The following is a 13,306-nucleotide window of genomic DNA, read 5'->3' as shown; positions in this document are numbered from 1 at the left end:
TAAATATTTTAAAACACACAGCTCACACTGGCGCCGGGCACATGAAATGGCCCTAGGAAAATCCCGCTAGTACTTGGGAAACTGCTAGTACTTCTGTGGTGGAGCATCATGGCGAGAGATGACACTTCTGGGAATAATGAGTCACTGAACTTTCTGCACGCCTCACGCAATACGAGATAAGGGCACCGCTAGGATCCGAGCAGTAGACAAGAGCCAGAAAATAAAAAAAAATGTTGGAGTATTGAAGAAGAAAACGTAAAATAGTAAAGCGTCCCTCGAACGAGACCCTTTACCTCATCGAAAGCTCTCGATAAGGAGGACAATAGGTCGCTATGTTCCCCTTTCATGCTCCTTTATTCTTGAAGAGGGAGAACTGCCAGCCTCTTCAGAACATAATTGATGAAACCTTTTTTTCGAGAACAACTGAAAAAAATATTCCTTGGCCTTTCTCCGTTCACTATCTCGTGAGAAAGGGATGAGGTCCGTGCTCTTGGCGAAGGCGCAGGGCCCTGAAAGCTTCGTCTCTCCAATAGAATGAAAATTTCCTCAGTCGTCTTTCGCATAATCCTGCGGTCGTCTGCCTAACGCGAACACTTTATAAGTTAAGTCCTTAGCATCTCGATTGACGACGGTACCCTCTAGTTAGGCGACAATTAAGAGGGGTGATAAAACGTTTTCAAGAAATATTCATGCAAAGCCGACGGTCTATGCAAATGATATACCCGACGAAATACTAGAAACCACAAAGTAGTAGGTAAACGAGAGGACAAGTGCACTGTGCACAGTATAAATTTTCTTCCAAGAAAGTTGAAGTATGTGCCTCAATGTACCTGTAGCGATTTCTTTCTTTTAACGTAGTTCTTTTAACTTGAACGCTCTGTCGACTTACTCGCATCATTTTGCGCTCCACGTTTTTGGCGACCCTAGTTGCTACCGTTTCAAATCGCGTGGATTTCACTTTATTTTTGGGATAATTTAACTTCCATCTTCTTTCACAAACCCCAAAATATCAGTCAGGTTTTCGCAAGCATTGCCTCTGGTTTGTTATCAACCTTGGTGCGTTTATCTGACGAATTCGCATAGCGAGATCAGCGTTGCAATAGTGAATATAAAAATGCGAACAAAAGAGTACATAAAAGGAAGAAGAACGGCAGCATGAAGCCATGCGCGTTCCACCCAGCTTCGTCTTCGTAGGAGGTTGGGCGCGCAGGGCTATGGTCCACTAGTCTCTTGATCGTCTTCCCTATAAAAATATACGGAATGGCTCCGACCTGTGGGAGTTCGTACATACAGTGTAACATGGATATATCGAACACCGATGCATCGAATTATCATCTATATCGAAGAGCCTGAACATCCCCTTGGGAATTCTATGAAAATGTATAGCGCTGTTGTAGCGCGTACCATACTCGTTATCGCGGGCACATTCGATACATCGAACTGTGCGCCGCAAGTTCCCCTGCAAGTGCGGTTCTCCTGACGGTATGGATGCGATGATCATGATGACTTCTCGCGGGCGCTGCCACGCTCGATGAGGAGGAGGTGGCGTAGCGTCGCTTCGCTGGCCTTTAACACCTGCTCCTCGCAAGCTAGCATGGGGAGCCACCGTATTGCAGCGAGAACGCGGAGAGTGATTGGGTGCGAAGACAAAATAGAAGAAGGGGCACCCGACCGCCAGCGCAGGGTTTCTGACATGATTTTCTGCATGCTTAACCAGTGGTGGCTCGCGAAGGGGGAGGGATGCGACGGGTGAATGTTTATTAAACACCGTAGTCTTTTTCTTGGGCTACTTAAACCAAGATATTTTGGTGTCTGTCTGTCCGTTTGTCTGTCTGTGACTCGATTCAGCCACCAGGCCAAAGCAAAACTATATAGTCACAGCTAAATCTACCCGTCTATGTCCGGTATAATGTTCATACTTGTCAACATTGTTGAAGAAGAACAAGACATTACGCAAATATGAGACAACAAATCAATACAGAAGTGATATTTGCAGTGTTCCTTTATAAAAAAATCAAACATGGTTGACTTTTGCGAAAATAAATACTTCATCAACTGTAGAAAAAGAATTCACTCCGCCGTCGCCTGCTGTCGCCCGCGCCACTACAGCTTCTGGCGCCATTTTAAGAAATCAACCGGCAACAGTTACACAAGGTTCCACTAGATAGGTTCCACGTTCTGCTTGCAACGCAGGTGGAGTACGGAAACGCGGTTCTATAAACGTTGAAGTAGGGCGCCTCGATTAACGCGCGTCTTCGCCGTACGGCAGCGTTCGCATCGAGACACCCGGTTTGGAGAAGTGGAACGCGGGAAATTTAAAATGATTTAAGCAAACCTTCGGCGTCTTTACCTTGGGAGGAGCGCGACGACAGAGTAACAACATGAGAGGTAAGCGGCAAAGCGAAGAGAGGCATTTACTTCGCCAAATCAGATAAAGACTATCGTCTTTTGACTGCATTTGCAACGAAAGGAGCAGATACGCGGCCATTTTTTTTTTCCGCCGCACGCGTTTCGGAGCTATGGTCACGAAAACACGGAAGAATTTGAATTTAGCGACGAAGGCGCACATTATCCTACGGGAACAGGCGTTGAAAATATGTCGGCTGCAGAGGTATTTGAAATTTTTGCAGAATTTTCGGCGCGATATTTCGCATCAAACCTGACGTAAAGGCGAAGGCAGCTCGGTCGGTTCGGTCACGAGTGCATAGCATACTTATGCCGCTTTTGTACACTGTGAGTTCGTTGCAGCCAAATATGGATATGAGTAGCGAAAGATATTGGCATATTTTATTATTTTTATGTTTTCTTTTGTTTATTTTCACTAATAATGTAAACATATATACCAGTATAGCGATGATGTTCATTTCTTTGCTAATAAGGTTTTTTTCGACGCAAGGCGTACTCCAGTGTTGGTCGATTTACGCTTTTTTTTGGTAGGCACTTCCAACGTTCTTTCGCGGAAGTTTTTCGTTTACTCCTCGGTCTTGGGAAAAATCTATAAACCCATATTTGTGATTTGGTCAGATCATTTTTATTAAAAGTGAATTTTTTTAGTCTACTTAAACATTTGTTTCTTCAATATTTTGTCGCACCAATTATCTACGAGCACAACTACGAGCAGCATTAAAAATCCAAATCACTACGTCAAAAAAAAAAGGTTCTTCAATGAAACGCTTTCTGGTTTCTTGCGCACTTCGCCTAGAAAATTTTGGCTGTACTTGAGCGACCGGAAAGAAGCGTTTGAACATGTCGCGGTTGGCTCTGATGTTGTAACTCAGAAACAAGATATAGCTAATGGTTTCAGTCGCTTTTTCCAGTCTGTATTTACAAAGACGGCATTCACGGATGAAGATAAGGAAATCGCCCATACTCGTACATGCGCCATGGATCCAGTTTCATTTGATCAAGCGGGCGTGTTTCAGCAGCTATTTAATTTGAACGAAAAGAAGGCTAATGGACTGGATGGAGTAGCAACTGTGTTTTTGAGGCGGTATGCGGAGTGGATGTTGTTTTATTTAGTCATTATCTTCGAAAAATCACTTTTGACACATTCGCTTCCAAAAGACTGGCTGAGCGCCATTGTGAAACCGGTATTTAAAGGTGGAGATAGGAAGCTTTTTACCAACTACAGGACAGTGTCTCTGACGTGTGTTTGCTGTAAGGTTTTTGAACACGTCATTACCAAAAACATGGCTATTTTCTTGGAGACAAATGGGCTGATATGTAGGCAACAGTACGAGTTCAGGCAAGGGCTTTCCACGCTATCCCAACTGGTTGAAACTCTCCACGATTTTACCACTGCTGTAGATAACAAGGAACAAGTCGACGTGATATGCATAGACTTTGCAAAAGCCTTCGATAAGGTCTCGCACCATAAATTGCTCTTCAAGCTCAAACAGACAGGCGTAAACGAAAATATCTTAAAGTGGACTGAGGCATACTTAACGAACCGCAAACAGTTGGTGCGAATTGATGGGTTTGAGTCTGAATCTCTTGATGTTTATTCCGGTGTGCCACAAGGTTCCGTGTTGGGCCCATTGCTGTTCTTGGTGTATATAAATGATGTTGTTGACGTTGTTAACCCTCCTGTAAAAATTAAATTGTTTGGTGATGATTGTTTAATCTATGCCCCAGTGACGTGTGCGAATGACCAAAATGTAATTAATGATTGCCTTGGTGATTTTCAAACATGGTGCGATAACTGGGAGATGAAAATAAATTATTCTAAGACAACATATACGCACATAACTAACAAGAAACACGTTCAACCATTTACCTACAGCATTGGACCTAATTATTTACCGCAGGTGTGTGCATTTAAATAGTTGGGAGTGCATATTACGGATGACTTGCATTGGCGTACACATGTCGAGAAAGTATGCTGTGCCTCTTACAGAAAACTACGTTTCTTGCGTGCTAAATTAGCGAATACTACGAAAGACGTCAAGCCGCTTGCATATAAAACATTTGTGCGCCCTGTTTTAGAATATGCTTGTGCTGCCTGGAGCCCCCACCAAAAGGATTTAATAGGTAAACTGGAACGAATTCAGAGACTTTCCGCACGATACATATGTTCGAAGTATAAAAGGACGGATTCGGTTACGGAGATGTAAAAACTAAGGGGTTTGGAATCTCTAGAAACCAGGCGACAAAAGCAGCGCTTAAAAATATATTTTTTCAGATAATGCAAGGTCAAATAAAAATAGATAGAAGAATTTACGTACACCCCCCGAATAAGCTCAGCAGCCGGATCAACCATGACGCTGCAGTTCGCCCCTTCGGCGCTCGCACGGACGTCTTTCGTAAATCTATTTTTCCCGATATCATAGAAGCATGGAACAAATTGCCGCGGCATATTGTTGAAAGTTCGGACGTTAAGAAATTTGAATGTGCTCTTGATGTTTACTTCGCCGAGCAATGAATATGCTATTGTGTTATTGTTCGAAGTTGCTGAAAGTATCAATGTCTGTATTTGCTTTCTATATCTTATGCTTCCCTCTCTGTAATGACCCTCAAGTGAGGGTTGACAGTATAAATAAATAAATAAAATAAATAAATCTCCGTGTACGCTATTATAACAATTACAGGTGTTACGGTAGCCAAATCTGCATTTTTCTTCAAATGCAGGGCGTTACACTACTTCATGGGAATGGCGTGAATCGGCCCCGCCGCCAGCGTGTCGCCAGGCGCAGTGAATCTGTACCCGGCGCTTTGGCACAACGCCACTCTCATTGATAACAACCGTGGCTGAACCAGTTTTGATCGGGTTAACACCAGAATCCGGATAAAACACTAGGAATACCCGCGACAGCGCAGTTTCTGCATCTCCGAGCTTCAAGTGCAGATAATACATGTGGATGCATTACTCTGTCGCATGTTACTCGAGCGACTGTAAGGATTCCACATTCCTACGTCAGCAGTCTAGAGCGCCCTAGCCTATTTTTTAAAGTGAAGCTTTGTATGCCTCACTTATGGCATTCGATGTCGCGCCAAAATGCACTGCAAGAAAGCCGACTTTATACACTAGGTTTCACAAAAACGATGATGATGATAAGAGAAAGCACATCATGTGCCTCAAGGAAACAGTCTTTTTTTGTGGTCAGAATATAACCGGGCTCCCTCGCGTTATTAAGCCAACGTCTACGCCATTATTACATGGTTGAAGCAGCTCCGCATTTTAATCATCTTCCTCTTAACAATTGTATTGTATTGTAAAGGTTCTATTTTAGGGGCAAAGCCCCTTGGGGGCTGGGGCTGTTGGAGTCTCCTGTCGCCGTCGTGATCGTCGTCTTATGTAGTCACGGTGCTAAAACACCAGGAAATTCGTTTACGCCTCGCGCTAGAACGAAACCCGTCATAAAAAAACACCGGGACACTCGTTTACGCCTCGCGCTAGAGAGCTTCGTGCTTCCACTACCGCCAACGGTTTCATCTACATTGGCGAAAACGCCAAGGCACCAAGAATACACTTTTACATTGCAAGCTTCGCACCTCCACAGGTTTCACCTATGTGGAGATGGCCCGCGATTTTTTTTAACAGAGCTGTTTGGCAAATCGTAATTTTTCGGGTCCGCAGTTACAAATACCAAGAAATTTCCGAGCACACGCACGTGAGCGAGGGCCTGCCGGGGACCGCCCAGCGTCCCCTGAGCACGTTCGTAAAGCCAAGCAAACCCACTTAGGGAGACTGAACAATATTGCAGCTACGGACACCTAGTTTAAAAAAAAACATAAAAATGCCGAACGGTCGTGTTCGCGCGCGTCGCGGCTACCGCCCAGTGTCCCCGCGCACGTTTGTCCAGCCAGCCATACCCACTTAGGGAGATTGGCCAAAACTGGCAAAAAAAAAAACTCCATAGTTCGCCGTAATCGTGGCAACACTTGCTCCGAACGAGAAAGACAGGTCCTAGCGCACGTACTTCCAAGGTGATGTCCAACGATTATCACTAGCAAAAAATGAAAGACGCTCACACTTATAGCAGCAATGATGGACCAAAGGTCGTGGCGGCAGCGAGGAAGAAGCAATTTGCTTCTTCCTCGCAAGGGTGCGTACAGCTTCGCTACCTTCAATTCCTACGTGTTAGTGTGAGCTTTCTGCATGCTTTTGCTTGCATCTCGACGAAGCGACCGATCCGAGCGAAAAGGTTACTTGGATCACACCGAGGGCCAGTACGTTCAACCCTTGGGAATGATAGCTGTTTACAAGCCAATAAACATCCAAAGGAACACTATTTTAAGTGCGAATGCACTTTATAAGCGACCCTGAATTCCGGCGACCGCCGTCCGTCCACATAGCAACAGCTGCGGGTGCGCGCGCTCCTCGTCTTCCTTGGCAACGGGGGGAGATGGGCGCGCGCTGCCTGGCCGCTAACATGGCACATACCCACGTGGGGGATTGGCCAGGAATCTCCTCGTCTTCCTTGACAACGGGGGGAGATGGGCGCGCGCTGCCTGGCCGCTGACATGGCACATACCCACGTGGGGGATTGGCCAGGAATCGGGCGTGAGAAGGGCTAGAGTACTGTCACGAAATTCCAAAGCTGAGATCCGCTCTAGCAATCAAGTACAACGACAACACAAATAGGTGTCTGTGAATAAATGCATATTTCTTTCTTTGTAGTTGTGTGTGTGTGTGTGTGTGATCTCTCTTTCGCGAACATTACAGAACCGCGCAAATTCAACTCGTGCATTCGCACTTTCACATTCTTCCCCTCGGGGAAATGCGGGGAAATTTTTCAGGCATTCCTGCGGACTAACAAAAGGGAGGAAAAATGAAACAACTGCTAGTGCAACATGGTTTTGGCCGTTTAGTCACCATTGGAATATAGTGCATCAGCGTATCCAGCTCTTCAACAGTCGTACTACACGTCTACAGGAATATACAGGAAAGGCAGTATTTGTGGTTTAAACGTTTCTCGAATAATACGCCGAATTCTGCTTCCTACGGCAATTCTTTTTAAATATTCACCCAATAAACGCATGTTAAGATTTCCGAAGCGTCAATTGGCGTCTATACCCGTAACGGTAAAGGAAGTTTGGAGAAACGTTTCGTTTGAGATCTTGTAATGGCCTTGGGTACTTGGAGTAGTAGGGAGTTTGTTTTACGAGACGGCCGTCTCCGAATACCAATCCAGGAACGAACGATGATGATTATCAGACCAGAAGTAGCCAAAGCGTTCCTCGAAGTGTTTGATGATGGGGATAATGTGGATGTGAAACAAATTAATTTCTACCCTTGGGAACTTCGAACTCGCAATATTATTAAACGGAGCTTTACGGCGCAAACAGGATGTGTAACGGCTGCCTGTTGCGACGCGCAGCATGGGTTTAAACAACTAACGCGTGTTCTCAGGGTTTCAAAAAATGAAAGAAGTTGGGAAGCAAGGAGAATGTGTACCAAGATCAAATTTACTCTCTCCGTTAAAGGGACAGAGAGAAAGAGAGGGGCGAACAAATGATGTTTTGGGGTGCATGTTCTCTAGCTTATCTGAAAGCCAGCATTTCATATCGTTGAGGAACTGCAAGGAATTACAAAATAAATTTGTGGAAATAATTTTCAATTGGCAGTAAACTTTATGAACTAGAAAGGTCGTGCTATGTAATGAGAAAACATAATACTACCGTACGTACAAAAACAGCTCCGTATGATTTAATGCGTGATTCAGAATCCGCACAAAAGGTTAGAAATGACTACATTTTATTATTGCTGTAGCTTAGGTAAAGTTTGAGGGTCAAAGCTCCTTCAGGGTTCGGGCTGTCGGCGTCTCCTTTCGTCATGTCATGTAGTCACGGTAAACCAAGTTGTCAGATGATGGTCAAAAAACAATGTATATTAAATAAAAACGTTTCCAAAATCAACTAACATTATTAAAACTAATTTAAAATACAGGAATATGCAACATTCCATTGCATCCACAACCGAAATGGGTCAACTTTTGTCTCGAAATTCGTTTCAAACACCAGGTTTTCTCCTATAAAGCATACTTCTTAGCACTCTGCGCCTTGACAAAGAAGACCCCTTACGACCAGTCTGTCTCTCATTTAATGGTTTAAATTCGGTGCAATGCAAGAGAGGGCACCACCGCTTCATCACGCGTGCGATTGCTCCTCCCACCCGAGCTTCTCCGGCGCGCAATGCGCGCGCTGTTGGGCAAGCGAGAGATTTACGATCTTTGTATGCAGTTAAACACTTCATGCATCGCCCCTGCCCAGCTTTCGCGTTAGTGGAGATAGCCCGGTTCTTGAATATTTCTTATCATTTTACGTACAGTTACAGATATGTGCTCGAGCGGCTTACTGTCATGGTTTCCAAAATTCGTTCTGGCAGAATATTTAACTATGTTAGATCTAAAAAACTACGCCTTCAAACGTTTTCAAGCCCGAAAAAGGAAATTGCTTAAGTACAAGATGTTTTAAATGGTTCCGTTTCATTTGCAATAGAAAGAACATACTCCACTAAAATCGGTTTTCCGTCCCTTTAATCACTATACTGGCCAAGGCTTTCTAGAAGTAATTGCAGCAACGAGTATGCACACAGCCGACGCACGCTTTTTTGTCTACAAATTATTGGAAACGTGCCTTAAAAACACTTTTGTGTACTACAGAAAATAAGGGTTTATCAAAGATATTCACTGACACAAATTTAAGAAGTTGAAGCTGCCTACTGTGTTTATGATTAATTGACATTGTCGCCGTTCATTCTCGGAATTTGCAATAACAATCCCCTACTGTGAAATGATGTATCGGTAATGATGTGACAGAAACGATTGAATTCATCCGAGTCCTAACGAGAGAAGGAGGTTCCTCTGCATCTTTATTGATGATATCTCTTTGCAAGCCACTTACAATAGAAGTAAACAGAGAACTCGTGGAAGGATGGATGTACAGGCAGTCATAGGGACAAGCCTTATGCTCACGCCTGTGCTGAGTTAATTGTGGCAGTTCTCGAATCCGACCCATCAACAACGTCAGAACGAATATACTGATTATTCGTAGTCATGTTCGTTTGAGAATCGTGGCAGATTGCGTATCACTCAAAAGACACTTTCACAGTTAATGAATCGTCGAAGACGAAGCCGCTCTTCACGATGCCCTTCCAACTGATCTTGTCCGAGTAGATCCCTTTCTGGTCCTCATCAGGCTTCTTCAGGCACTTCGCGTCGGTCTTCGAAGTTATCTTAAAAGGCAGCGCCATTGTCTTGTTGGCGTCATTGGGGTGGACGAGACTCAGTCGGACTTGCTTCGCGAAGGGCCATTCCACGAAATCGTCCTTCTCCCCAGCGGAGAGCACAAAGAAAACCAAGACGTTGGATAACTTGCCACGCTTAGCTTCAAACTTCAATGCCAGGTTGAATGTGTAGCCATCTAGCATGCAGGGATTCTCGAGCCACAACATTGGTTCCATGGCGCCTATGCCTTGAAACTTGCACAGGATCGACCCGGCTGTGGGGACGCAAGACAAAATGCAATGTCAAAGAATTATTAAGGTCACAGTATCCCTAATATTCAAGTTTATCGATGTGATACAAAAGTGCAAAAAAATTACTTGTTAGACTGCATGCGGCAATTTGGAGCAGTATTTCTATGAAATACTGCTCCATGATGATGAAATGATTAGTAACAGGGGCATAACCAATTGAATGGCAGGCATATAAAAACCATTTTGGAATGGGGTAATTCATAACGAATTGTACCTGTCATAAGTTCTCTATGAGTTCTCTTCCGAAATTTTTTCACAACATAAAGCTTCGTTTTTTGCTAATGCGCTTTTTGGTAAGGCAACGGATTGCGGCGATCTGTTTTGGCTTATAGTAAAGGAGTAACCATTTCTTTCGGAAGAGCGAATATAGGCAAGTACTCACACGGTCCAATGTCATCCTCACAGGTCTGAGCAGACAGGTACCCTTCGTCTTCCACGCTTTCCCCTGCCGGGTCGAGAACGCGGATGAAACTGGACAGTGAGGTGGCCTTGCCCTTCAGTTCTCTCATCTTCGCGCTTGAATTTGGACCACCATTGATGGCGTGGTTTATGCCTTCTCTGATGTCTCTGAGCGACGAGGCAAACCGGGCAGCCTCCATGGCGTCGAAGGTCACCTTATTGCCATCCGCTACATAGTCTAAACTGTAATAAAGTGGAGGATCAATTAAATCACCAAGATGCAGATGTGGGCAAATTGAAATGAAACACTATGATTGTTCTCGTCAGGATAAGAACACTCGAATGGTCCGCAAGGAATGCAGCAAGCTGATTCCTACTTAGTAGGTCATGCTACTTTCCGCATTCAATTTTTAAATTTAGGTGAACATTGAATCCTGGCAGCGTGAGGTAAAATATGTAAAAAGAGGCTTACGTTCTGTAGATAGATTCTAAAGCTATTTATAGCGCATTTCGATTGCATGATTTTGTGAAAACATGAGTGCTTTGTACGTAGTCAGGCTTCTAGCATAACTAGCGTATCTGTTCTCTAAATTACATGGTTTATTGGCGCAATAATGCTGCCCTACACATTTTACAACAGAGCATGTGGAGGCATCGTGGCCAAGGGCAGTCTTACCTCAAATCCTTTTCACCTTCGCAGTAGGTGTAATGGTCGAACACCTCCTGGCGGGTAACTTGCGCCTTGCACTTCGAGCACTGCACAATACCATGCCTGCATTGAGCCAAGAAGTGCCTCTCGAGCTCTGCCAGTTTCCCGCTGAATCGGCAGCCCGTGTCATCGCCCGTATGGTTGAGGCAGTGCACCACGCGCTCGTCAATGTCCCGTCGGGAGAAAGGCATGTCCTGGACGTCTTTGCCCTGAAAGCAGTAGCCATCCACCGGACACTTGCGTCCCTTCTCTTCGGCTGTGTACTCGCAAGACTCGCAGAGGACGTGCGTGCAAGGCAGCAGCTTCGCCACTGCGGCTACGACGCCACACAGCTGGCATACTCGGATCTTGGGCAGGGGCTCTGCGAAGCGGACACTGCGCCACTCCAGGAACTGGCCGAAGCCGGTAAGCGTGTACACGGAGTCTGCCGCCGCCGGCGCCATCCTGAAGTTCAACCCTGCGTAAAACGATTACATCTACCGGAGGTAAAGCGTCGGCTGGTGGTCCCCAAGCAGATCCCGATAAACTGCTCCAATAAAAGCAACTTCTTATTTCTAATTCGTCGCCTGTGAACACATTATAAATAATAATTGTACATAAAAGATTTATCAGGAATTACGCCAAGTCGATGTGGAGGTTTTGTCTCACTCAGTATGTAAAAAAAACCTGATGTTCTGGTCCGCATTATTTTCCATGGCTGTGGTGCTAAGTAAGCTAAGGAGTAGTAACAACTGAAACAGGGTAAAACAACTCCGCACATGCACGCTCCGGCGATAGTATTGATTAAATACTCAAGCTTCAGTTGGGAGCAATAAAAAATCACCGGAGGATACTGAACAATAAAAAAAAATATGGAGCATGCTTACACTAGGTTAAGAGACTGGACGGTCGTGCCTAGTTGGTGGTAAAAATCACAAATGCTGCACATGCAATTGGAGGCCCGTAATAAATGCGGTCATATCAGAGGTGGGCTGTGCACGGGTGGGATAAAGGCTAGCGGCTGACACGCAGTTCGTAATGGCGATAACCCACCATTGTCGGGAGATGTGCCAAGAACAGGACCAGGGTTGTGACTTGAGGTAATAAAAAGAAGTGCTTGCTTATGTGTGTAACTCTTTTGTTATCATGGTGAGAACCCCGGGGAGTGCATTTGTGGCGTTTTGCGTGCCAGAGCGATAACGACCGTCGTAAGCAAATAGAGAGAGAGACGTAGACAAGCTGCACGTGAGCCGATACCTTACGGAAGAAACCGATAAATCGTGTGTCGCACTGCTATAGTGAACGGAATGTCATAGCCGCTTATGCGATAGGACGAAAGCTCTCCAAGTTGAAGCTATTATAAAAGGAGCTATATCTGGATCGGGCCAATAGACCAGGTGTGAGGAGGTTTGTACGCAGATACCTACACGTCGCCATCATCACCTTTATGACCCGCTCGTCACAATTATGTGATCCAAGAGTAAAGAGGAGGGCATTCCTCAGAAACACTTATGGTTGATGTGTACTGTGTAAAGTATAATGCTACATTCTTTGTGCAATTTCAGGAACACTATAAATATCATTTTTTGTCATGAAGAATATAGTATTTGTAATTCAAATCCTCATCCCCTCTTTGCCCATACCTCCACATACTTACTCGCGCAATACCTGAAGAGAAATGCGAAAATGCGTTGAGGCGTGTGTCACTCGGATCACCTGTTCTCATCTTCTATTCTCACTAAGTCTTTTCGAACAAGAATTCAATCCATTTTCCTCTCGTGATTGCCTTTTTTTCACAGCAACATCCCCACAATGATGTTGCTGATAGATGTTTATTGTTGTGGAAGATAGTGTTGAAGCTGGCCTTCCTATTCCGGAAAGCCGCAAGAGATGGCAGCCACTGGCACGCAAGAGACATGGCTGACCTGCGTTTCTGGCTGGAAGCTGGTCAGCTCACACGACCACTGCAGCTGGGGGGAACAAGGGATGGGGCTCGGGTGGTAGCGGCGAGCTCGTAGTAGGGTGTGCGTAGTGTTGGGGGAAGAAGAGGGGGGAATGAAAATTCCTAGGGAACTTCAGTCTGCTTACGCGCTTTGAAAACTAAAGAATGGAGATTATCAAAGACCCCTCCACTTCTACATCATGTTTCAGTCTCTTTGTTCGCTTGCGTTTTCTTATATTTTGGCGCGAGTTATTTGGACGGGCAGACTGGCCACAATTCACGCGGCAGCCTCACAAGA

The 13,306-nt window shown here is 45.0% G+C and overlaps 1 protein-coding gene across 3 annotated transcripts; it reads right to left on the bottom strand.

The window, feature by feature from the left end:
* Positions 1 to 9,296: 9,296 nt before the first annotated feature.
* Positions 9,297 to 12,199, bottom strand: LOC144170042 (uncharacterized). Of its 3 annotated transcripts, none has more exons than XM_077699550.1 (4): positions 12,120 to 12,199; positions 11,055 to 11,544; positions 10,362 to 10,621; positions 9,297 to 9,942 (listed from the first exon to the last, which is right to left on the bottom strand). In XM_077699550.1, exons 2-4 carry the CDS (start codon positions 11,528 to 11,530, stop codon positions 9,530 to 9,532), a joined length of 1,149 nt encoding a protein of 382 aa, XP_077555676.1. In that variant the 5' UTR covers positions 11,531 to 11,544; positions 12,120 to 12,199; the 3' UTR covers positions 9,297 to 9,529. The 3 variants fall into 3 exon arrangements, with proteins under 3 accessions (XP_077555676.1, XP_077555674.1, XP_077555675.1); XM_077699548.1 differs by lacking the exon at positions 12,120 to 12,199 and adding an exon at positions 11,954 to 12,109; XM_077699549.1 differs by lacking the exon at positions 12,120 to 12,199 and adding an exon at positions 11,954 to 12,090 and having other exon boundaries at positions 11,055 to 11,563.
* Between the last annotated feature and the right edge of the window lie 1,107 nt (positions 12,200 to 13,306).

Source organism: Haemaphysalis longicornis, unplaced genomic scaffold, assembly GCF_048455015.1.
Source record: "Haemaphysalis longicornis isolate Haplotype H1 unplaced genomic scaffold, Haemaphysalis longicornis Haplotype H1 scaffold_2, whole genome shotgun sequence".
NCBI classification, from domain to species: Eukaryota; Metazoa; Arthropoda; class Arachnida; order Ixodida; family Ixodidae; genus Haemaphysalis; species Haemaphysalis longicornis.
Note: the sequence above shows the minus strand (reverse complement) of the source record. Positions and strands in the feature narration are given on the sequence as shown.

Excerpts from the sequence above, each read along its gene's own strand:
- LOC144170042 (XM_077699550.1), bottom strand. The coding sequence starts at position 11,530 with ATGGCGCCGGCGGCGGCAGACTCCGTGTACACGCTTACCGGCTTCGGC. Across the intron at positions 10,622-11,054 it reads GAAGGTGAAAAGGATTTGAG|TTTAGACTATGTAGCGGATG; the intron begins GTAAGACTGCCC and ends ACTTTATTACAG. Across the intron at positions 9,943-10,361 it reads TGAGGATGACATTGGACCGT|CCGGGTCGATCCTGTGCAAG; the intron begins GTGAGTACTTGC and ends GCGTCCCCACAG.